The sequence below is a fragment of the Trachurus trachurus genome (genome assembly GCF_905171665.1).
Source record: "Trachurus trachurus genome assembly, chromosome: 11".
Taxonomy (NCBI): domain Eukaryota; kingdom Metazoa; phylum Chordata; class Actinopteri; order Carangiformes; family Carangidae; genus Trachurus; species Trachurus trachurus.
The window spans coordinates 1,127,170-1,152,499 of record NC_139904.1 but is presented as its reverse complement, the minus strand read 5'-3'; the positions used below and the strand labels follow the sequence as shown (position 1 = coordinate 1,152,499).

At 41.8% G+C, this 25,330-nt stretch overlaps 1 protein-coding gene across 1 annotated transcript; it reads right to left on the bottom strand.

Moving 5' to 3' along the window:
• Window positions 1–2,170: 2,170 nt before the first annotated feature.
• Window positions 2,171–25,283, bottom strand: eloa (elongin A). The gene is made up of 12 exons (XM_083982468.1): window positions 25,026–25,283; window positions 20,155–20,211; window positions 18,669–18,781; window positions 15,972–16,696; window positions 12,789–13,174; window positions 11,899–12,010; window positions 9,826–9,978; window positions 8,231–8,328; window positions 7,480–7,660; window positions 6,081–6,213; window positions 4,191–4,387; window positions 2,171–2,837 (listed from the first exon to the last, which is right to left on the bottom strand). Exons 1-12 carry the CDS (start codon window positions 25,095–25,097, stop codon window positions 2,776–2,778), a joined length of 2,289 nt encoding a protein of 762 aa, XP_083838594.1. The 5' UTR covers window positions 25,098–25,283; the 3' UTR covers window positions 2,171–2,775.
• Window positions 25,284–25,330: the final 47 nt, after the last annotated feature.

The window sequence follows — 25,330 nt, the reverse complement described above, 5'->3', positions numbered from 1 at the left end:
AGTGTCCATAAAACACACATGAATATAAACCCCTATTACATTTGATAGAAACCGTGACCATTAACATTAATACCACTACGATATTGATGATTTTAGTTACAGTTACAATAGATTAGAAGTGAATAAAGACAGTTATATACATGAAAATAACTACAATATATTCTCATACTTTAATATACACGAGAAAAATGGAACAAGTAAAGAAATATGTGACTTTGGAGTTTTAAAAGATGCTCAGAACAAAAGGAAATTTGAACTTATTTCTTTAATCTGATTTGTCAAATAGTTTAAGAAGGAAATTCACATAAAATGGTGTTTGTGTTTAAAAAAAAGAAACCACAGAGACAGTTCAAGGGCAAAAAGTCAATTTTAATAAAAATGACCATATAACATTTATTAAAATCTAATAAAATTACAATTTTTAATCTACTTCCTTTCGGGTTGTGGGGGTGCCAGGTCCCAGTGTTGAAAATAAATACATCTCATCATCGTCATCATCATCATCATAGACGTCCTGCCAACTCGTTTCCTTATGGTTGATTTTCTTCATCGTCACAGTGAAGCAGAGAGAGAGAGAGAGAGAGAGAAGAGACGCAGGAGAACACGGTCTGAAGCCACAGGAGGGTTTTAAAAAACAAGTTCAACCATCTGGTGTGTGGTTCATAGATACAACTCTGGACCTACACATTAAGAAAAGCACTGAAACATGTTTAAATATGCACATGTGTGTGTGTGTGTGTGTTGTGTGTTTTTAAAAAGCTTCCCGAGTCTTTCACCGGCCGGTCGACGACGTCTCAGGTGGAGAGTCCTGCTGACGCTGCTGACGTGCACCATGCATGCCAATTAAAAAAGAAAAAAAAACCAAAACAACAAGAGAGCGTGTGTGTGTGTGTGTGTGTGTGTGTGTGTGTGTGTGTGTGTGTGTGTGTGTGTACCTAGCGTAGTGTTTTCATTTGGTCGTAAAGAAAAGAAACAAATCTTTATATTAAAAGAGTGAAAGTCTGACTAAACATCTGCGTTTCCTATGGAGAGCTGATGAGAGGAGGAGACCATGAATATGAAGCTACAACCAGCAGCAGCAGCAGCTCAGCTCGGTCCGGTAGATAGAGATCAGTCTGCTCATGTGACTGTTGAGTGGTTGTTACTTAAAGGGATAGTTCAACATTTTGGCAAATTGGCCAAAATTGCCATTATAATCCCTATAGTCATAGCAGTAAGTTCGTTACCTTTAATTGTCGGTGCAAGCTGTTTTTAGAACGGCGGAGCAGAGCCGTGAGCTGCTCAGAGCTACGCTACTAATGGAGGCTCATTATGGGATTTCTTGGTTTCCCTCATTGACGAAACTCATCAAATACACAATCCAACAACTCCACAACGCTCTGGTGGACAAGTTGTGAGCTGCACATTCACCACGCTATGAGATAATAACACAACGTTACCAGACAGAGTTGTTTTAGAGGGAAATACAGAGACTGTTGATGAAAAACTGTCCCTGAAGGCAACACGCATCAGTGGTTTTGCATGAATTTCCCTCTAAAACAACTCTGTGTGGTAACGTTGTGTTATTATCTCATAGCGTGGTGAATGTGCAGCTCACAACTTGTCCACCAGAGCGTTGTGGAGTTGTTGGATTGTGTATTTGATGAGTTTGATGATGAGGGAAACCAAGAAATCCCATAATGAGCCTCCGTAGCGTAGCTCTGAGCAGCTCACGGCTCTGCTCCGCCGTTCTAAAAACAGCTTGCACCGACAATTAAAGGTAACGAACCTACTGCTATGACTATAGGGATTATTATGGCAATGGGCCAGTTTGACTAAATGTTCAACTATCCCTTTAATAAACGGTTGTTTCACATTTTTTTTTAACTCTTTCAGACAGGTGGAGCAAACAGGAAGTACCTGACGTTATTCAGATTCATCTAGTCCAGTTTCCAGGCACAGGAGGGTCGGATCATTAACAACTACAAAAAACAACTACAAAAAAATAAAAATAAAAACCCATCAGAGGTGAAGAGAAGAGCAAGAAGGGTGAGGAGGAGAAACCGTGACCCTGCTGTGCTTTTTAAAACCGAACAACAATCTGAATATAAACAGTTTATATATCAACAGTCACTTAAAGGGATAGTAGCATTTTTTTTAAAGTGGGGTTGTATGATCTATTTGTAGATCATACAACCCCACTTTTAAAAAAATGCTACTATCCCTTTAATAACTCGTCTATAAAATGACATGATGTGTTGATATCTGAGCTCCAGATCTTTATCCACTTCAGACAGAACCAGAGCAGCTGTTCTCCCTGTTTCCATTCCTGATGCTAAGCTAACTGGCTACTCCTTTAAAAAAAAAGAAAAGAGAAAACAGTAACAGACTTTGTGTTTGTGTCCTTTTGCATCCTATAAAAAGTTGGCGGCTTGATATTTTTTACACGTTACGACGTCGGAGCCTCTGATCTGACCGTCATGATTCATGATTTAAATACTCATCTGAAGATCCCAAAACAGAAGCCGACACTTAAATTAAAATAAAAAAAAACAAGAAAAAAAACAAGAAAAAACACAACAGTTTTCCCACCAATACTGTTATATTCATGATATGTTTGGTAGGAAAAGATCATGATGCGTGTGTGTGTGTGTGTTTATCTGTTTCTATGTCTTTCTGTGTGTGTGTGTGTGTGTGTGTGTGTGTGTGTGTGTGTGTGTGTGTGTGGTGAGATTTGACCAAACTTAAATTAAAAACACAGTTGGAATTCATAAAATACATTCAGTCTCTTTCACACTATCGGCGGGAGAATCTGTTCTTGAACGCTTTGATAGTTTTGGCCATCATGGGGGCGATTTCTGCAGAGGAGGAGGAGACCATGCATTAGATTTAAACATACACACACACACACACACACACACACACACACACACTCAACCAGGGTTCCTACAACAGGGTTTTTAAAGCCACTTGAAATGAAATTTAAGACTGACTTCATAATAAACACAAATGCAAAAAAAACTAAAACGTCACCACATCTATTACATAGAGTTAGGGACAATTTTACCCACTTTCCTATGGTCCAAGGTAAAGTGACTGCTACATTAATGATTCTTTCCAAGAATATTTGTCTTATTTCTTGTCAAAATGTCTCATTTCTAGTCAAAACTAATCTCTTTCCACTTAAAATAAGACTCATTACCTAAAAATTAACTTGTTTTTAGATCATTTTCACTTAAATTCGCAATAAATAGAAAAATCTGCCAGTGAAAGTAAGTTTTTTGTGTTTGTAATAAGGAAGAAAAACTTGCTCCACTATCAGATTTTTTCTGCTTCTCCAAGTGAAAATCTGCTTGAAAGAAGTAAAAAGTGTCTAAAAACAAGCTGCTTTTAATGTGATGAGTCTTATTTTAAGTAGAATGAGATTTGTTTTGACTAGAAATGACATTTTGACTAGAAATAAGACAAATATTCTTGCTAAGATACTTGAGTTTTTGCAGTGTAATGCTGCATTAGCATCAAAACAAAGAAGGCTAAATAAAAAACGATAACACATACGTAGTCTAAGAAAAAAAAAGGAAAAGTTAGGGGGAGGGGCCCACTTTAGTATTCTTTAAGGGGGCCCAGAATTCCTAGCAACGGCCCTGGGGGGGGCTATGAGTGAGTGAGTGACATCATTTAACAGCTGTGTAGTTGTGGAGAGGAGATGATAAACTAAAAAGGACATGTTTGCTCGTCGGTACCGTATGTTTCCATCCAAAGTGATTCAAATAACTGGGAAATGATGCGCATTAAAAGAAATTTGAGTTCTGTGTGTTTCCATTAAAAGTAGCCTACGGACTTTGGTGAAAACTACAAACTCGCGCAAGTTTTCCCGCAGCTGTCCTTTCAAAATAAATGCATAAGAAGTCCAGAAAAAAAAAAAAAAACACTGACTCTGGAGCTGGTGGCGGTGAGAGATTTAGCGTTGACGGCCGCCACTAACTTCTCTATGTCGAAATGTTACCAATTATTTTGAGATTTGAGACTAATTACAACCATAAAATACCACTTACCATGTGTTAACATTTTTAAGACTTTGGAAAAATTGATTTAAGACATTTTAATGCCAATTAAGGCCTTGTTTTTAGATTAATGAATTCAATGCCTTTTAAGACTTTTTAAGGATCCGTAAGAACCCTGTCAACACACACACAGACACACACACTTACTTTTGACCTGGGGCTTGTCCCGGGCAACGTGTCCTGCTCCTCCTGCTCCTCCTGCTCCTCCTCCTGCTCCTCCTGCTCCTCCTCCTCCTGCTCCTCCTCCGCCCGGGGCCAAGGAGCGGGACGATCCGGCTGCAGAGTTGAGCAGGGAGGAGGAACGACTGGATTCACCAGAGAAATCTGTGTTGACTGGTCTTATTCTGAAAGAGACAGGAAGTGGGAGAGGATCTGTGAGTGAGGAGATATGGACACATGTGCAAACACACACGTAATCTGTATATACTGTCTAGAGCTAAACTGCAGCTCTGTATACTACCTATTGCTGTAACATGTTATGTCAAAATGTCATAAGTAAAAGAATGTTATATCAAAATGTAAAAAAGCAAAAAACAAAAGAAAAAGATTATGATAAGATCTGATTAGCTAGCCCATACACTCGGACATTCTCTGCTTCCACGTCCATTGAAATGCATTGCAGTTAGTCAGTTTTCATTCGTTTTTATATGTTTTTTCTTGACATTTTAAGGTATCTAGGTATCCCAAGAGGCTGGACGACGGGGGGGATTTTTTTTTACCTTTTCCCAAGCCACATCTCAACCGAGAGATGTGTCTGCTCTGGATAAAGTTATGCAGTAGACCAGTGGTTCCCAACCTTTTTCTTAAGGGACCCATATTTTTACCATTGAAAACTTTGGTGACCCCGCCCCCCCGATGTAAAATAAAATAAAATAAGGAACTTCTTTTACATGAAATACTTTATTATATTTCAGTAATTTAATAACAGCATGGAACAAACAATCAGGAGAACCTGTGTATGATTACAACATATTTCTTCAGAACTTGTACTTTTAAAAACATAATTGTGTTTTTAAAAGTACAAGTTCTGAAGAATATGTTGTAATTTTACACAGGTTTTTTCTCATTGTTCCATGCTGTTTTTCAAATTCATTGTGACTGATATTGCCCTGCTGTATATTATGTATTTAATGTTTTAAAACTGTTGATATTCAATCATCTATTGATAGCCTATAGGCCTATAATTTATTTGTTTATCTATTTAAATACACAAATAAATGTTTAATGTGGCCCTTGGATTTTGTTTTTGTCATATGAATTAAATGCTTAGCCTACTAATTTATTTAACATTTTAATTACATTAAAATTATTAAACCCCTTAAAATCAAGAGGGCTTCGCGACCCACCCTGGATCTTTGGCGCCCCCCTTGGGGGGTCCCGCCCCCCAGGTTGGAAACCACTGCAGTAGACCACAACACCAACTAAACGTGGGTAAACTTAACAAGGATGTCTACATCTGTTCTAAGTTAAGTCAACAACGTATTTGAGGCAACATATTGTCAGAGATGTTTAGATGTTAGCCAGCATCACAACTAAGCATAAAGTCTGCTAGCTTAATGCTAACGTATAATGTAAAACTCCATAGACAGGCTAACAGAAGTTAGCCCGTTGCTATCGGCGTTTCGCAGCAACTGACAGCCATAGCAGTAAAGCTAAGTGAAGTTTTGGTGACTTCAACATGATATTTAATCTTTCTGCCTCCTGTGAAATGTCTCTACGGTGACAGCTGTTGCCATAGCAACTGTCACCCAATGTTGACTGTTTGTCCCAGTGAGTGGAGGGGGCGGGGCTTAGCCAGAGGTCAATTCAGAGCTGAAAGGAACACTTCACTTTGCTGATGGGGGGGATTACTGGTTAATGAAAAACAGACTGAGGAACCAAATAATCGATTTTCGTGAATAGATAACAGGAGAAGTTACACAATGTCCCTTTAAACAACAAATAAGTGCCAACTAAAAATAAAAGAACTATCTATATTAACAATATAATATAACAATGATCTATAGGCACTAGAATCTGAGTCTGAGTTGAACGTACTTGATCGGGGAGGCGGCTGCGTTGGATGCGGCCGTGGACAAACCGCTGGTGGTGCCGAACCTCTCCTGGCGGCGGCGAACGTCCCGCGGCGGCTTGGCGGCAGAGTTCACATACGCCATCTTCACCGTCCGACCTGAGGAGAGAAACACCACAAACACCAACCAGGAGATACAACATTTAATAGAAACAAACGACTCAGCTTCAAACTACTGATGCAGAAAGGAACAGTTCAACATTTTGTCAAATTGGCCCATCACCATAATCCCTATAGTCATAGCAGTAGGTTCGTTACCTTTAATTGTCGGTGCAAGCTGTTTTTAGAACGGCGGAGCAGAGCCGTGAGCTGCTCAGAGCTACGCTACGGAGGCTCATTATGGGATTTCTTGGTTTCTAACTCATCAAACTCATCAAATACACAATCCAACAACTCCACAACGCTCTGGTGGACAAGTTGTGAGCTGCACATTCACCACGCTATGAGATAATAACACAACGTTACCACACAGAGTTGTTTTAGAGGGAAATTCATGCAAAACCGCTGATGCACGTTGCCTTCAGGGCAGGGCCGTTGTATAGGGGAGAAAGGTGGTGATAACTCTAGGGGCCCAGCGCCCAGTGGGGCCCATAAAAAACCCCAGTAGTCTAATCTTTGTATGACTGATTTATTCTGCATAAGACCCTGACTAATACTCATAGTACACTGTAAAAACTCTACATCTTTCCAAGAATATTTGTCTTATTTCTTGTCCAAATGTCTCATTTCTAGTCAAAGCTAATCTCTTTCCACTTAAAATAAGACTCATCACCTAAAAATTAACTTGTTTTTAGATCATTTTCACTTAAATTCACAATAAATAGAAAAATCTGCCAGTGAAAGTAGGTTTTTTGTGCTTGTAATAAGGAAGAAAAACTTGCTCCACTATCAGATTTTTCTTTTCTTATTCCAAGTGAAAATCTGCTTGAAAGAAGTAAAAAGTGTCTAAAAACAAGCTACTTTTAATATGATGAGTCTTATTTTAAGTAGAATGAGATTTGTTTTCACTAGAAATGACATTTTGACTAGAAATAAGACAAATATTCTTGCTAAGATACTTGAGTTTTTGCAGTGTAATGCTGCATTAGCATCAAAACAAAGAAGGCTAAATAAAAAACGATAATACATACGTAGTCTAAGAAAAAAAAAAAGGAAAAGTTAGGGGGAGGGGCCCACTTTAGTATTCTTTAAGGGGGCCCAGAATTCCTAGCAACGGCCCTGCTTCAGGGACAGTTTTTCAGCAAGCAGAGTCTCTTTTCCCTCATTTCCCTAATTTCCCTCTAAAACAACTCTGTGTGGTAACGTTGTGTTATTATCTCATAGCGTGGTGAATCTGGTTTGGATAGATTGTGAACGGTCTCCCACCTTTGGGCTTGTTGGCGTGGGCCGAGGTGATGTTCTGCGTCAGCATCCTGAGCCGCTCCTCGCGCTCGTCGTGCAGCCGCAGGTACATCTCCCTCCACGACTCGTACTCCTGAGGAGACTCGCGCTTGAAGTCGCGTCGACAGTGACGCATCCACAGCTCGTCAGAGTCCTCGGTGAAACACTGGACCGAGGAACAGAGTCGGTCAGTCAGGCGTCGCACAGAGGAAACAGAAACACAGCCGAGCACAGGACGTAAACAAGGCTGGAGGGCAATGTTCCCTCTAATTTTCAAAACTCCTGAGCACGACGACTCTGTTTAGCTCTGTCAAGTCTTTTTTTTCCACCTTTCTTCAAGAAAACAAACAAACGAGTAATTTTTTACATCACCATGTTGTTGCCTTTGATTTTATCCAGAGTAGAATATGACAAAGACGTTGTTCCGGTTCATCAGCCTCAAATTTGTATACAAACTATTTATCAAATCATTTTCAATAAGTCTCTGCATAATTCAAAAATATGCACTGGATAATAAAGAGGTGAATAAGAGGATGGATGTTTATTCTAACGTCTCATAAAGGAATCTTTGTTCTGTTCGTTTTTAGTGAAAACTGTAAAATACTGTCAATAAAAATGACTGAAACAGAACTTTTCTTCTGAATAAAGAACTCACACTGAACACAAATGGCCTTTGTGTTGTGTAGCGTGTATGTGTATGTGTGTGTGTGTGTGTGTGTGTGTGTGTGTGTGTTACCTGGTTGCTCTGCTCGATGCGGTACAGCTGCTCAGGTGTGCATCGCTCCAGAACCGGTTCCAGGATGTCGAACGGTACACCGCCCACCTCCGCGATGGCTGCAACACAGAGAGAGAGTTCCACTGGGGGTTTAAAGTGTGTGTGTGTGTGTGTGTGTGGGTGTGTGTGTGTGTGTGTGTGTGTGTGTGTGTGTGTGTGTGTGTGTGTGTGTGTTAGACTGGTTTCCACACCCTTAAGCCCATGTTGATTCCCTCTGTAAGAAGCCTCATGTGAAAGCTCTGTGGTTTTAATGTGGATACGACTTTCATGAGAATGTTTTATTCTTGTTTTATCAAGTCTTTATTAAAGGGAGAGTTCACCCAAAATTGAAATTTCACTCATTATCTCCTCCCCCTCATGTGGACTAAGGGCTGGGAGAAGTTTCAGAGTCCTCCGTGGCTTCTCTGAGTTACAGGGGGTCTCGGCGTAGCAGTGCATGTCCATATTACGGTCCGTCCAAATCTCGCGCGATTTGCACCTGACGTCGGCGCAAATCGCGCAAGATTTGGACGGACCAGGAAGAGGAGCTTTGAGAAGCTTCTGCTACAAAACAAGCTTTAATATAGACTTATTTAATTTTTTTTCAGGACAATTTCTCATGTCGGGGCCAGAGGGACATTACATACGAGCAGCATGGAGGTATTTGGATGTTTTTTGGTGTGTCTTTTTGTTACGAAGACAGTTGGTATCCATTCACAACCGTCATATGAACATGCACTGCACGCCGAGACCCCCTGTAACTCAGAGAAGCCACGGAGGACTCTGAAACTTCTCCCAGCCCTTAGTCCACATGAGGGGGAGGAGATAATGAGGGAAATTTGAATTTTGGGTGAACTATCCCTTTAACTTTTAACTTCATCTGTTGGTTTGGTCTTTTAAAATGTAAAAACAAGAGTAAAAGTTTGGGAATTGTCAGGGTGTGCAGTAAAATTGCGGGCACAGTCCTAAATGACCTCGTCAGTGACTGATCCTGGTAGATCCAGATCAACCCGTGCTGCACGGGGAGTTCAGGTTGCTTCTTTCCAGACGCACACACCTGCTGCTTCCAAGATGGAGGATCAATAGATGGAGCGTTCCATTTGTCCCTGCAGTGATCAGGCTTTTAAATGACCTATGTTGAATGTTTTAGGATGTGTTTGTTGGTTTGGTACAGTATGCATGTTTGCTACTTGCTGTGAAACAACTAATAATAAAGACTCTTGAACCTTGAACACCACAGGAACTATTTCTGTGATCTGAACCTGTGGCTCATCCATGTGTTTCAGTTGATGCATCTACTTTACATTTGTATTTTTCTCTGTTTCAGATTTTAACTTATTGTTCTTAAACACCAAGGTTTTAGTTCTGTTGTTGCTCTGTTTTGTTTTTGTTTCTTCTACTTATTCTATATTAATTCATTTTACTTTATGTACAAGCAGCTTGTAGCTTAAGAAAGGTGCCATAAAAATAAAGTTCATCGGGGGGACGCAGAATGAGAGGATCTGACTAATTATTGTGTGTGTGTGTGTGTGTGTGTGTGTGTGTGTGTGTGTTGCCGGTGCAGCAGCTCCACTCACAGTCGATGTTGTTCTGCAGCACGCGGATGCACTGCTCGTACAGCGTCATCATCTTAGGCAGGTAGGCCGTCTTGGACCCTGAGTACACCACCATCTTGGAGTTGAAGCGTTTCCCCGTGAAGCCGGCGTCCTCCTCGTCGTTCAGCACGGGAACTGAAAGTGAAAAGGGAGGAGGAGAGGGGATGTGTGACACAAGAGTTACACATCTGCTGACACTGAATGTTTTCTACAACTTGGTCATGATTCAGTGAAAACAAGTTTGTGCACGTTGAAGCTTTAGTTTGGTATCTGACACCAGAGTTCTGTTGAGATCAGTGTTTGTTCATGTTCACTGTATTTCTGCTTGATGAACATTATTGTGAACGCTAGGGATGTCACGATTATAGATTTTCTTTGCACGATTATTGTCAGAGAAATAATCACGGTATTAACGATTATCACGATTATTCTGCATTAATTAATTTCACAACATATGAATGTGTAAAATCAAATACAGTCAAAATATAATGACACTACAAATTTTTACACTAAATATTTTAAGTCTCTACTATTCATACATAACCAATTATTAATCCTCCAGTGTTTTAAATATTCAAATCATTAATTGTCACCTATACCAAATGTTTAAGTTTATTTTAATTGTTTGTTTTTTTGTTTTTTATTACAAATGAGACACCAACATTTAAATGTAAAGGGGCTTAGAGAGGGAAGTCCAAGTAATTTGACACATTTGAGAATTTTATAAAATAGTAACGCAATAGTAACTTTTCCTGGTAATGAATTAGTTTCATCACATTATAACTCAGTTACTTTTTGGGGAAAGTAGAGTAGTAACTTTAACTAATACTGGTTAAAACTGCTAAAATAAAAGCTGTCTGTGTTTCTATTTTGGCTGAGGCAATAATTTGGAAAAATAATAACTGGTAGCAACATATTGAAAAGAAAAGAAAAGAAAAAAGAACTATGAACTATGAACTTTTGGAAGCGTGAATTTAGTTCAAAATTGTGAATTATGAACTAGGAACTGAACTAGTTCATTTTAAAATGTGTGAACTGAACTTTGAACTAGTTGATGTAGAAAGTGAACTTTCCCAACACTGTTGAGATGTGACAGAGACACAGAGACACAGAGACCCTCAGGCCTCAGACAGTTTCACATCAACATGAATTCAGTATCGACGTCTGTGACGACTAGTTAATTATTCCTTCACACCTGAGGCTGATTTCATTAAGTCAGAGTCATAAATCATCCGTTTAGTTCTTGTCTGTATGAAACTGTGGCACAAAGCATTCTGGGTAAATTGGGACTTTCTGTCGGACCGAGGAGCTGAGGAGTTTTATTTGATGTCTCATGTTTCTGACATCAGACACAACTATCCTCTTCCTGTTTGTGTGTTTGTAAGTTCTGGGCCCTGTACTACGAAGCAGGATTTGAGCTTAGCGAGGTAACTTCAGGGTTAACTCTGGGTTTTCCGTACTATGAAGGTGGTTCACTTCTTACCGGGATAAATCTCCGCGGCAACTGATGCTGAACGGCTAACCTGGTTATGTTCCAGATTGAGATCACCAGGTAGGAAAACTCTGACTCCTGACCAATCAGTTCTCTTGGAAAATGACATCACCGTAGTGGGACAGTGAGCGCACGACACAGCTCGATCAGCTGACAGAGGTTTGTCAGTCCCTCCGATGAAAACTTACAATAAAACTTATGTAATTTCTCTGTAGCACTTTCTGCACTTTGCTGTAGTGACTGTGTTTCTTTCAGTTCTTCATGTTGCTGCAGAATTATGGTCTGCTCCTTGTTAGTGAAACACTCCGCTCTGCTGCTGCAGCTGCTTTCAGACCTGTCCATGTCTGTGATTGGTCAGAGGACGCTAGCTAACTCCGCCCCTTCATGTGAACGCACTCTGGGAAACCCTGGGTTGACTTACCGAGTTGATAACCACCGGCTTAGCGCGATTGCGCTTGTCCAGTTAAGTGAAGCCGGATAACTGAAAGAAACCCTGAGTATGTTGAACCTACTTCGTAGTATAGACCCCTGGTGAGTAAACAACAACAACAACTCTCCCTGACCTTTGCGTCTCTGTGGCGACAGCGGAGTGACGTCGATGGAGGGGAGAGGTCTGTAGTTGGGCTGGATGGCCGGCAGAGGGATCTCAGGGAGAGTTGGAACGGCCTCCACCACCTGCACACAACAACAACAACACAACAACACAACAACACATTAACAACAACAACAACACCAGCATCAATGAACAGAATCTGAAAACAACAACTCATCAAACACAAGATGAGACAAAACTGACAGTAACCTGGTAACAGTATCCACCTTTTTTAACCCTGTTTTGCCGGTTTTGCTCTTCCGGTGGAATTTTATGTTTACGTTTCCATGGTTTCTGTAGTTGCGGTAAATGCATGGACTTCTTTTTTTTTTCTTTTTCAATGAAAATCTGTAAAACGCATGGATCATCACACTAGCTTTTAACAATAGATATCACACAAATTGACATCCGTGTTAAAAGCCAGCGTTAAAGGGATAGTATCATTTTTTAAATCTACAAATAGTCTTTAATAGCAGTAGAAGACTCTCTGCACTCCTCCCGTTAGCAACGCCAGCCCATAATAGCCCTGCCCAGAGATTTACAACATACATTGTTGTGAACAGACCCAAAGAAACGGCCTATTTTCACGGCCTAAAAGAGGTTTTGCCTGAAAAAAAACCCACAGTTCCATTGTTCACTATAATATAATTTTTTCCAGCCCTTCAAAGTGCAGGAAAAACACAGTTTTTATTTGGACCTAACCAACTCACGTATCCCTCCGCCCAGGGTTAGCACCCGCCGATCAGCAGTTGGTTAGGTCCAAATAAAAACTGTGTTTTTCCTGAACTTTGAAGGGCAGTTAAAGTGCTAAATGATAATTGATCTAATGAACAGATGAAGCGACTCTGCGTCTGTTCTCACCCTCTTGCGTTTCTCCGGTGTGGGGGCGGCGGCCGAGGAGCTGGAGCTCTGGTGCGGCCGCTTGCTGCTCTGAGCGCCGTTGGCCTTCTGGGCTTTAGAGGAGGAGGAGGAGGAGGAGGAGGAGGAGGTGGTGAGGGGGGGAGCAGCGGGCCGGGCCTGATGGGACGACGACGACGTGGTGGACGAGGAGGAGTGAGACGGCCGACTGTGACTGTGGTGGTGGGACTGGGACGACGACGACGACGACGGCTTCTTCTTCTTCTTGACGACGATGGGAGCGTCGTAGGTGAGGAAGGACTCGAAGGACATGGTGGGAGTCTCAAAGTCCTCCTCCTCCTCTTTGGGCGGGGGGGGCGGGGGGGAGTCCTTCGGTGCTCGTGGTCGCCCTGGAAACAGAGAGGTCAGTAGGGATGGGTATTGATAAGAATTTAGCGATTCCGATTCCATTATCGATATTGCTTATCGATTTGATTCCTTATCGCTTCTCTTATCGATTCTCATTGGGTGAGGGAATAAAAGAGAAATGGGTTTGTTTGCATTAATGCAGTGGTTCCCAACCTTTTGACATCACAAATTTCTGGTGACCCTCATTCAAGATGAGCAAGCTCAGATATTTGTATATGCTGCATTTTATTTGATCTTGATTTATATTCAAGAAATTGAATGTATAAAGAATATGGTTGTTTAAGATTGTGAAAAATAATTAGTTTATATATATATATTTTTAAATCAATTACTAGACATTTAAGGCGATCCCATTTGAATTCCAGGCGACCCCACATGGGGTCCCAACCCCAAGGTTGAAAACACTGCATTAACGGCTCTAACATTAAAAAAGTAGCCAGGACCGACCTGCCTGGACAGGTAAACACTAGACCACTGTGGCTGTGGGGCAGCTGTGCTCACAGGAGGAATTTAACAATGTTTCCATTACATGGTTTTTATGCATCTGTATTCTTCTCACTAGTTATTGTTTTCATAACGTTCGTTTTTATGCGGAGTGAGCGAGCGAGCGAGCGAGCGAAAGAGAGAGAGCGCCAGAGAAAAGACACAGGGCGTAGCTACCGTTTCACGTGGCTACGAGCAAAACCTGAAAGGAAGTGGTTAGAATAAAGAGAGAAAAACAGAAAGAATAGACATGTAGCCTGTTCAGGAGACGTTGTCCTGTCCTCTCGACGTGAGCGAGGGAGGACAGGAGGGTGTCTCTGGCTCACAGGTTTAGTGATGAGGAAACGTCACTGTCAGCTGCATCTGTCAGCAGCTCCGCTCCACGCAGACACGCCACTAACTTTATTTTGTGAGAACAAACGGTGACATGTGGATATAAACACTAAGCACCCTCATTTATAATGATGATTGATTTTAACGTAACGTCACGTAATTAATCAATTAATGCGCGAGTTTCTGAACCAAACGGAATCGATAAGGGAATCGTTAAAGCAGACACGCACACGATTCCAAGAATTGATCCAAGTTGGAACCGGTTCCGAAGAGGAACCGGTTTTCGATACCCATCCCTAGAGGTCAGAGGTCAGAGCTTCAGCAACCAGACAAAAATCATACATGTTGGGACATTTTACTTTAGACTGAAGCTGCTGCTAACTATTATCTATCAATTAATCTGCTGATTGTCGATTTGTTTCGAGTTGTTTCCGAGGGAAATGCAGCCGGAACTACATTCCCGACACGGCTGCTGGGCGGAGGGATTTCAAAAGCACAAGTAGTTCAGAGTATCTGAGCAGCTCGCCGCTCTGCTCCGCCGTTCTAAAAATAGCTTGCACCGACAAATAAAGGTAACAAACCTACTGCTATGACTATCCACCACTTTATTTTCCCATGATCCATTGCGTCACACCACAACGGAAGTCGGTTTTCAACCCCGTAGTAGCATTCTAGCGAGCGGCTAACTGGTAGCGTTAGCGGCTAACTGGTAGCGTTAGCCACCGGTGTAGGCACCAAATGTGGGGGCTCCGGGCTGCCAAAACCGCCCTGACTAATCTGATGTTTGTCAAGTCTACAAAACGAATTACTGAACAAACACCACCACTTCTGTGTGCACGCCTCTGCAACTAGTCATGGCTATCGTAGCTGTTAGCTTTGCTGCTGCTGACAGCTAACAGTAGCTAAGCTAACATCAGGACGTCAGCTGTTAAAACCCTCCCGTTGTCGGACACGACATGAAACTACTCCAGTTAGCTCAGTCATGTTGGAACAAAGATATCCGCTGGAAAACATATTTTTTTCATGGTCTGTTTATTGAGTTATTTAAGACACTGCTAACGGCTAATGGTTAGCCCAGCTATCGTTAATCTAAAATGTAATGAATGGAGTGTCATGGCGACACCCAGCGTCGTTCTCCGGAAAGTGGTGGATAGGGATTACGGCAACGGCGAATTTGCCAAAATGTTGAACTATCCCTTTAAAGAGACTCGGAGGAGTTTGCTTTTGGTTATAAAAGTAGTCATATTAATGTGGATGAATCTACGTTACCACTTGTTAATGGATCCATTTTAGATAAATATATGGTTTTGTCTTCGAACCTCCGACTTTCATTCTTGATTAATGAAAACATTCTTGGCAAATGTATGAAAACACTTTGCTTTCCGAAACTCCTCGTAGTTCCTTTAATAAAGTAAAGTAACTCTTATCTTTGGGGAAGAGACGTCTGAGGCTGGGTTCACTCCAACACAAGACCAAATAATCAATAAACTTAAAGGGATAGTTCAACATTTTGTCAAATTGGCCCATCACCATAACCCCTATAGTCACAGCAGTAGGTTCGTTACCTTTAATTGTCGGTGCAAGCTGTTTTTAGAACGGCGGAGCAGAGCCGTGAGCTGCTCAGAGCTACGCTACGGAGGCTCATTATGGGATTTCTTGGTTTCCCTCATCATCAAACTCATCAAATACACAATCCAACAACTCCACAACGCTCTGGTGGACAAGTTGTGAGCTGCACATTCACCACGCTATGAGATAATAACACAACGTTACCACACAGAGTTGAAATACAGAGACTGTTGATGAAAAACTGTCCCTGAAGGCAACGCGCATCAGTGGTTTTGCATGAATTTCCCTCTAAAACAACTCTGTGTGGTAACGTTGTGTTATTATCTCATAGCGTGGTGAATGTGCAGCTCACAACTTGTCCACCAGAGCGTTGTGGAGTTGTTGGACACTCACCGTCGTCCCCTCCTCCTCCTCCTCCTCCTCCTCCTCTCTTCTTGTCCTGTGTGTTGGACTTCCTGCTGTGTTTGCTGGGTTTCTGTCCTGGACTCTGTTGTCTCTCTCTGTCTGCTCCTCTCTGTCTCTTTGCCTCTCCTGCTCCTCCTGCTCCTCCTCCTCCTCCTCCTCCTCCTCCTCCTCCTCCTCCTCCTCCTCCTCCTCCTCCTCCTCGGTCGCTGCTGGTCTGTGCGTGGCGTTGCCGCCGCTCCTCCTCCCTGCTCCTCTCGCTGTGGTTCTTGCTGGTTTCTCTGTTGGGTTTGTTGCTGCTGTGACGGACGTCTTTGTCTTTACGAGAAGAGGAGGAGGAAGGAGGTGGAGGAGGAGGTGGAGGAGGAGGAGGAGGACTGGGCTCGGGGCTGTCGTACTCCTCCTCTGACCCGTATCCTCCTCCTCCTCTGGGCGGGGGTTCGGGCTCGGGGCTGTACTGCTCCTGCTGAGGAGGAGGAGGAGGAGGAGGAGAGGGGGAGTAGTTGGTGTGGTAGCCTCGCTCCTCCTCCACCTCCTCCTCCTCTTCCTCCTCTTCCACCACCTCCTCCATGTAGGAGCGCTCCTCCTCCTCCTCCTCCTCCTCCTCCTCAGGGGAGGGCTCCCGGACGTGTCTGTCTCCTCCTCCTCCTCCTCCTCCACCGAGGCCTCGAGAGTGTGTGTGTGAGCGGACGACCTCCTTAGGGTGGCTGTTGGGTCTGAGGAGAGAGAGGAGGAGGAGGAGGAGGAGGAGGAGGTGAAGAGAAGAGAGGAGGAAGAGGAGGAGGAGGAGGAGGAGGAGGAGGAGGAGGAGGAGGAGGAGGAGATGAAGAGAAGAGAGGAGGAAGAGGAGGAGGAGGAGAAAGAGAAAGAGGTGAAGAGAGGAGGAGGAGGTGAAGAGAAGAGGAGGAGGAGAAGAGAAGAGGAGGAGGAGATGAAGAGAAGAGAGGAGGAAGAGGAGGAGGTGAAGAGAGGAGGAAGAGGTGAAGAGAAGAGGAGGAGGAAGAGGAGGAGGTGAAGAGAGGAGGAAGAGGAGGAGGAGGAGGAGAAAGAGGTGAAGAGAGGAGGAGGAGGAGGAGGAGGAGGAGGAGGAAGAGGAGGAGGTGAAGAGAGGAGGAGGAGGGATAGGTGAAGAAAAGAGGAGGAGGAGGTGAAGAGAGAAGGAAGAGGAGAGGAGGTGAAGAGAGGAGGAAGAGGAGAGGAGGTGAAGAGAGGAGGAGAGGAGAGGAGGAGGAGGAAGAGGTGAAGAGAGGAAGAGAAAGGAAGAGGTGAAGAAAAGAGGAGGAGGAGGTGAAGAGTGGAGGAGGAGGTGAAGAAAGGAGGAGGAGGAGGTGAAGAGATAAGGAAGAGGAGAGGAGGTGAAGAGAGGAGGAGGAGGTGAAGAAAGGAGGAGGAGGAGGTGAAGAGAGGAGGAAGAGAAAGAGGTGAAGAGAGAAGGAGGAGGAACAGGAGGAGGTGATGTGAGGAGGAGGAGGTGAAGAGAGGAGGAGGAGGTGAAGAAAGGAGGAGGAGGTGAAGAGAGGAGGAGGAGGAGGAACAGGAGGAGGTGATGTGAGGAGGAGGAGGAAGAGGGAGGAGGAGGAGGTGAAGAGAGAAGGAGAGAGAGGAAGAGGAGGAGGTGGAGGAAGACGAAGAGGTGAAGAAAGGAGGAGAGAGAGGGAGGAGGAGGAGGTGAAGAGAGGAGGAAGAGGAAGAGGGAGGAGGAGGAGGTGAAGAGAGGAGGAAGAGAGAGGGAGGAGGAGGTGATGTGAGGTGGAGGAAGGAGGAGGAGGAGGTGAAGAAAGGAGGAGGAGGTGAAGAAAGGAGGAGGAGGAGGAGGTGATGTGAGGAGGAGGAGGAGCAAAAACATGGAGTCAGTGATGTAAACCAACACAAACAGCTTCACTAACGTATCACATGACTCATCTAGAACCAGTTTAATGAGTTTAATGAGTTTATATTTTCACACTAAATCAGTGATGATTCATCATTTATAAATCTAGTAGTTTATTATTATCAATGACTGAGTCGACGTCAGAGGCTCGTTACATCTTTTATTAAGTGTCAGTTAATGATGAACAAACTATTTAGATGAACATCGACGCTGCGTGGATACAATGATTTACACCAGAACTAATGGTCAGTGAGTTTAATTCACATGTTTTATTATAAAGAAGATTATTAATCCTGAGTTTTACATTTCTAACTGTATCTACATTATACAGCTGCTGCCATGGTTACATTAAATAGATAGAGGAACTATTTTATTCCTCAGTTTGTTAAAATGTTGAATCATTGTGTCTTGGACGCAAGAAAAATTTACAAATGAGTAGGAAGCATGGTTTATAAATGATGAATGAAGTATCTAATAGTGTAAAGTGTGTAGTTATTATAAAGTTTGACCAAATGAATATTCCAGCATCAGATTTGTTGGCGCTGAATAAAATTTAAATGTTTATATTATCATAAGTAACTGCTTCATCTTCATATCAAACATCACACACAGTTTTACACTGATACAGATAGATAGGTAATAGGTTAGAGAGGTTCACTAATGGATTCTGGAGTTTATACAAAAAATATTTGTCTTTTAAAGTGAAAATAACTCACATATAAATAAATAAAATTGATAAATGTGTTTCTGATGCACACACAAGTATATATATGTATATAAGTGAGTGTGTTGTCACGGCGACGCAGCTCGGTAGCTACCTGTCTGCAGACTGAGGAACCAGCTTCTTCCACTTGGCTACCAGACCTTTGGCCACTTCTCCAGCTGCGTCATGTTTCCTGAAAGAGTTCACAGTTTTCCCCACGCCGGTTTCCTACCAGGGAAAACACAACCAACACATGAGACAGTGAACGCACCGCCGCTTTTTTTTACTTTTTATTAATGTACATGTACAAAGAACATGAGATCATCATGGGCGGTACAGTTAAAATCTAAATATTCTATCACACATACATCATAGTCAAATGTCACACTATTCAAGGTGCATATTCGATCCATTTTTCCCAGCGTTCCACACACTTCTCCAACTGAAGTCTTAATACAAAAGTAAGTCTCTCCATACAGTAAATTTTGTGAATGATCCCGTGCCACTGGATCAGTGTTGGAGGATCTAGTTGCTGCAACCACTTTCTGGTTTTGGCTTTCCTACTGTACCACCAGCCAGAAGAATCTTCAACAAGTACCTGTCCTTGTGCAAGACTGTTTTCGGAATTTTACAGAGATATAAAATAACAAAAGAAAAATCTAAATCCACCCCTAATTTTTTTATTTATCTCGGTTGACACCTCCCTCCAAAATAACTGGATTTTCGGACAGGCCCAAAAAACATGAAAATGGTGGTTAGCCATTTAGTCTAGTAGCCAGGGGGGGTTCCCATGCACCCGAAAGATATATTTTTCTAACTTAGCTTTTTGTAATCCTTAAGGTGTCTAGTAAATTAATTTTGATGATCCCCGCGCCAATTATTGTCCCATGCATGTTTTTTTTTAACATCTTTTGTGGCCATCCTGAATTTCCGACTGTGAAAAATGAAAATGTTAAATCTATATAGCTCCTGAACTATACATCCTACAGAGACAACTGACCCCATTTTATTTTTGTCTTGGCATGAGGAATTGGTAGAGATGAAGATTGCCACGATTAAATCATGTGTGGTACATAAAAAATCAAAAAAACACAAAAAAAAGTTAAAACAACGGCGTATATAATATACAATAATAGAGGTTCCACATTGTCTCCAACAAAAGCCTCGGCTCTGTGAGCCTGTTCGTAGTGCTGTTTATTTAGGAGTTATGAAAAATCTCACTACATTCTTCCAGCCGAACTCTCTTAAAGATCTTGAATTTGCAGCGGTCGCTTGTGTCTCACATACAGTATTTCTATCCAGGTCTCTTCTGATATTTGTGTTTCTGACTCCTTCTCCCATTTTTGTTTAATGGAGAACGTAGAGTGATTTTTAGAAGCTTGTATACTTCCGTATATTCATGAGACCAACTTTTTATTATCTTTCTTTTTATATTAAAATTCACTGTTTTAATTCTCTGCGGTCGGTTCGACACGTCTCAGCTTCAACAACAGCGATCTGATTCTGATTGGTCAGAGATGTGTTCAGGTTCTGCTGTAAAAGTCTCACGCTGAGAGAGCGAGACAACGAGACAAGGAGGATGTGAAGCAACAAACACTCACCACCAGGATGTCCACGGTCATGGGAAGTTCCCCCAGGCGTTTCAGGGTCTTCAGTAGCTGCAGAGCAACAGAAACACAAAACCCATCAATTAAAGAAGAGTCACAGTTAGAGATGTCACGATTATACATTTTCTTGGTACGATTATTGTCAGAGAAATAATCACGGTGTCACGATTATTATGCACTAATTAATTTCACAACACTATGAATGTGTAAAATCAAATATAGTCAAAATATAATTACATTACTCATGTTTACACAAAATATTTCAAGTATCTATTAATATATATGACCAATTATTAACCCCTCAGGGGAAGTGTTTGAAATATTCAGATCACAAATTGTCATCTATACCAAATGTTTGCATTTATTTTAATCGTTTTTTGTTTTGCTTTTTTTTATTTATTTTTTATTAAAAATGACACGCTAGGGGCGGTGCGTGGCGCAGTGGTTAAGGCGGCCGTCCCATGTAGAGGCTACAGTCCTCCCCGGTTCGAATCCCGCAGACCTTTCCTGCATGTCATTCCCCCTCTCTCTGCCTCCTTTCCTGTCTATCTCTACTATGGCTATCAGATAAAGGCAAAAAGGCCCAAAAATATACAAAAAAAAAAAAAAAATGACACGCTAATATTTAAATTCCTAAAGATAACTGGACCAGTATCTGTGCATTTACCTTCATTTTGGCGCCACATCTGCCAATAAGATTCCAACATCAAATTTTTGTGAAAGTAACGGTATTCAGGAGTCTTTACGATCAATTAATTGTGGCGTTTAATACCACGATTAATTGTGAAAACAAGTAATCGTGACATCCCTAGTCACAGTTAAAAGCAGATAAACAGTCCTGAGGTTTGGTGTTAATTCTCCTGCAGAGGTTTTATGTAGCTATTAGTATCAGGAAATGTGCTTTAATCACAGCATGTTATATACTTTACACCAAAAATATGTACCGCTATTTTATATATTCATATTATTGACATTTAAGTCTTTATAACAGTGGTTCCCAACAAATTTCCGGCGCCCCCCCCCCCCCCTCCTGCTGTCAATCAAGATGCAGCAGCTCATATATGCTGCATTTTATTTGAACTTTTAAAATCTAATTTAAAAAAGAATAATGATTAGTTAAAAAACATTGTTTTTAAATCAAATACTAACTAGACATTTCAGGCGAGTCGACCCCATTTGAATTCCTGGCGACCCCGTGTGGGGTCCCGACCCCAAGGTTGAGAAACACTGCTCTATAATAACCAGCTATTGATTTATGGATATTAAATATAGGGACGGGAGTGTGAAACTAGCATCATCAGCTATAATCTCTGTCTGCAGGACATCAGTCACATTGACTTGATTGTAACGGGTGGAAGTGTCACTATGTTAACCTGCATTGTCCCCATCAAATAAACTGAATTAAATTAAAATATAATGACATAAAATGACATAAAGCATCAATAACAAAGATCTGGAAGTGACAGATAAAGAACTTAAACAGATATTGAGAAAACTGTCTGTGTGGTTTCACTTTCAACCACCGTTTCAACCCTTCAATCTGATTTACATGAAACTATTCTCAGATGTAGAAAAACCTTTATTCATTTCTTATTTTATTCTATTCTATTCTATTATTTAAAAGTTTCTTATCAAAATTATTCAAACCAGGTGTTGTATGTTATTGCAGAGCTTTTTAAATGTTATATTTAATAGTATGTGAGTAATAACAGTGAGGCTGAGGCTCAGTGCTGCCTCATGTTGTCTGGATGAAGCTGTGATTTCACTACAACAACAATAATCTGTAACTAAACTTATTGATCCAGGAACCGGATCAAGGGGTCGAGCATGGCCAGGTTGTTGTTGTTTTGTTTTTATTTATATGGGGAGGCTGCTGCTGCTGCTACATGTCAGCACAGAAAGTAAACAAAGGGACAATCCGACATGTTTTTATATAACCAGAGGTTTTTAAATCCAGACGAGCTGCAGCTTCAGTTCAACCGGAACTAGTTCAATGTTACACACTGTCACACACACACACACACACACACACACACACACACACACACACACACACACACACACACACACACACACACACACACACACACACACACACACACACACACTGAGCTGTTAGCCCCTGAAGCTAACGGCTGCTACGGCCTGCAGGTTGCACACGAGACCAAAACACGCCGCGGCGCGTGCTGGTTTGTGGCCGTGTGACGTGGCCAGGTGGACAGACAGGTGGACAGGTGTTGTCCCGGACAGGTGGACAGGTGTGTGTCTGTCCACCGCTGGCTGAAAGCCCCCAGCTGATACAACAACTACGTTATAACAAGTTAAAACCCCCTTGATTATCGTGACGTCCGCATGGTGCGTTCACGGGCTGTCGGAAATATGCACTGATTTACAGAAAGAAAGAAAGAAAGTTGAAAATCGATCTATTACTGTATATAAATGGGAAAATGTTGATATATATGTATGAAAGGGATGCAACTATTTTCTTCACTGACTGATCTGCTGCCGTCCTTCTTGATGCATTAATAGTTTTGTATTATTGTAATCAATGGATTTGTAAACAGTGGTGGACTTTCATTTTGATTTCTGAGAACTGGTGATTTACATCTGGGATTTATTTTAATGTTATATTTTTTACATTTGACCACATCTTGATGTGTGAACCCCCCTTTATGCAGAACATAAGACACCATCCAGTCCACTAGAGAGATCTTTGGATGAATCCAGTCAAGTACATTATGTTCCCTGTGTGCAATGCAACATACTGATTGATTTCCTTGTTGCCACTCTGACTAAAGGCTATTAGGAGCAAATCAAAAATGTTTTCTTAAATGTTCTTAAAAATGCACTGAGCACTAATCACATAGATTGATGATGGAGGAGAAAATTGGGAATCACAAATTCTCAAAATTGCAAAATATCACTCAAAGAAGCGATAAAAGACAACGGTATATCTGTGTTAACGTGCCTGATTCTTGTCCATAACAGTTACATTTACAAAACTGCTGAAGAACTGGCACATGACGATCACATCTTTAAGTTATATAGACAACTTATGCTCTTTTTAAATGGTTTTAATTAGCAAAATGTCTGTATGTTGATACAACCTAAATCATCTTGCTGTTGGTAAATGTATTGGTTGGTTAGGTATAGTATATTGAGAACATCTAGGCCTATTTGAAAAATCTACATTTCAGAGCACTAAAAACAATGTAGCTTCAAGTAAAATATATTGTTAAATGTTAGGATTCGTTGTAATATATTTGGATTTTAAATCACAAGCTATTTGAATATCTTATCAAATTGGCTATAAAATAATGTAGAAAGGACTCGCCAGTCACACTGTAGCAGCTCCCAAATATACAAAACTGTATTGGAGGACTATAAAAAGGACAACGTTTCGAGCAGTGCGCTCTTCGTCAGGTCAACATGTTTGTATATTTGGGAGCTCCTACAGTGTGGCGAGTCCTTTCTTTTTTTTGATATTGGTCTCCCTGGACTCAGCACCTGGCTGCACTTCTGGATGTGCACGAGCCTTTTTTGTTCATATAAAATAATGTAGCCTACATATTTATTTTTTAATGTATGCTTTATTTAACCAGGTAAAGGATAAATAAATGAACATATCTATATAATATAGCCTATAACAGTGGTTCTGCATTTCGAATATTACTTAGGCGCCCAAGATGGACAAGCGCGAGTCATATGTTTGTATCTTGTAATGTTTCCACCTTTCATGCTCTTTTAAGAAACTACATACATACAGGTTCAGGTGTCGACTTAACCAGTCAAGCAATAGCATCATAGTTGCACTAGCTACACACAGTGATATGAAACACTTGTCAGGTCTGTGGAGACACTGGAACAGGTGTCTGTATGTGTTTTACATTTATGATGGTGTTTTTTATCTTGTAGCTATTGTATCATATGTGTTTTTCTATTGTTTCCCTATAATGGACCTGAGACCGTAATAAAAGATGATCTAAAACAGTGGTTCTCAACTGGTGGTTCGGGACCCAAAAGTGGGTCGCGGACCCGTTCTGGATGGGTCGCGGACAGCTGGTCAAAAAAGTAAATAATATTTAATGCACATCTGATGTTGGACATGTCTTTTATTTTGAAAAATAAAAGATTTTGAAAGGCGCACGAGACACGTAAACACATGCAGTTGTAATGCTCCTCCTCACTTTCTTATTACTTGCTCTGAATGCAAAGATATCAGTTTCTTATTAATGTGGCCTGAATGCAGGAAAAATATCTTGTTTTGTTGGTCTCCATTTTGTGCAGTTTGATATTTTTTTATTCACTTCCGTACATGCAGTTGTCATGGTCCTCCTCAGTTTCATTCATGTGCTCTGAAATGCACTTTGCTCAATTAATTAATTGCTCAATTTTTTTTTAAATCTTGGTTTGAATTCTATAAAAGTGGGTCGTGACTTAATGACCATGGGACAATGTGGAGCCCAGAGTGAAACTAGTTGAGAACCCCTGGCCTATAAAGATATTTCTATCATAATATAGCTATAGAATGTAAAATATATATCATATATAAAATACTGTGCATATAGAGTGGTAATAAGAGTTAAAACTGTTGGTTCAGGATAACCACAAGAGACTTTTTTTTCAACCTAAACAACAACTTTTGGTCTTGGATGGTGAGAAGTCGGAGCTCGGCGGCGGCCCCCTGAACGCAGCATTTAAAAACCGTTTCGACTCTCGGGGAAAGTGTCGCGGCGGCGGCGGCTCGTCTCGGGCCTCTGTGGCCGGGGAGAAGCCCCCTCCTCCCGGCCTCAGCTCGGTGCTAACCCCCGGTCCCCTCCTCTCCCCTCCGCAGCCCGCAGCCGCCCGCCCAGCCCGGCCGTTACCTTACGGGGCTCCGGGGTGTCCAGCAGCCGGGACTGAAGCCTGTCCACTGTTTCCAGCAGGTCCGCCGCCATGTTTACTGCTGGTGCCCTGCGTCTCCCGGAAGCTGCTTCACCCGGACTGAAAACAGGAGGAAACAAGGAGAGAAGAGAAGAAGGTTCCGCTGCTGTCGCGGTGCTTCACAGCGGGAAACCGACGTCCCACAACGGGTTAAAAATCACAGCGACTCACCCAGAAGAAACACTTTAATATAATATTAATTTATGTCCCCCATTGACAGCGGAGAAAGCGCAAGTTTAATCATTAA

Bases quoted from the DNA above. Each gene is read 5' to 3' on its own strand.
- eloa (XM_083982468.1), bottom strand. From the start codon at position 25,097: ATGGCGGCGGACCTGCTGGAAACAGTGGACAGGCTTCAGTCCCGGCTG. The intron at 20,212-25,025 runs GTAACGGCCGGG...GTTGCTCTGCAG, and splicing joins ACACCCCGGAGCCCCGTAAG to CTACTGAAGACCCTGAAACG. The intron at 6,214-7,479 runs GTGGGAGACCGT...TTCTCTCCTCAG, and splicing joins CCACGCCAACAAGCCCAAAG to GTCGGACGGTGAAGATGGCG.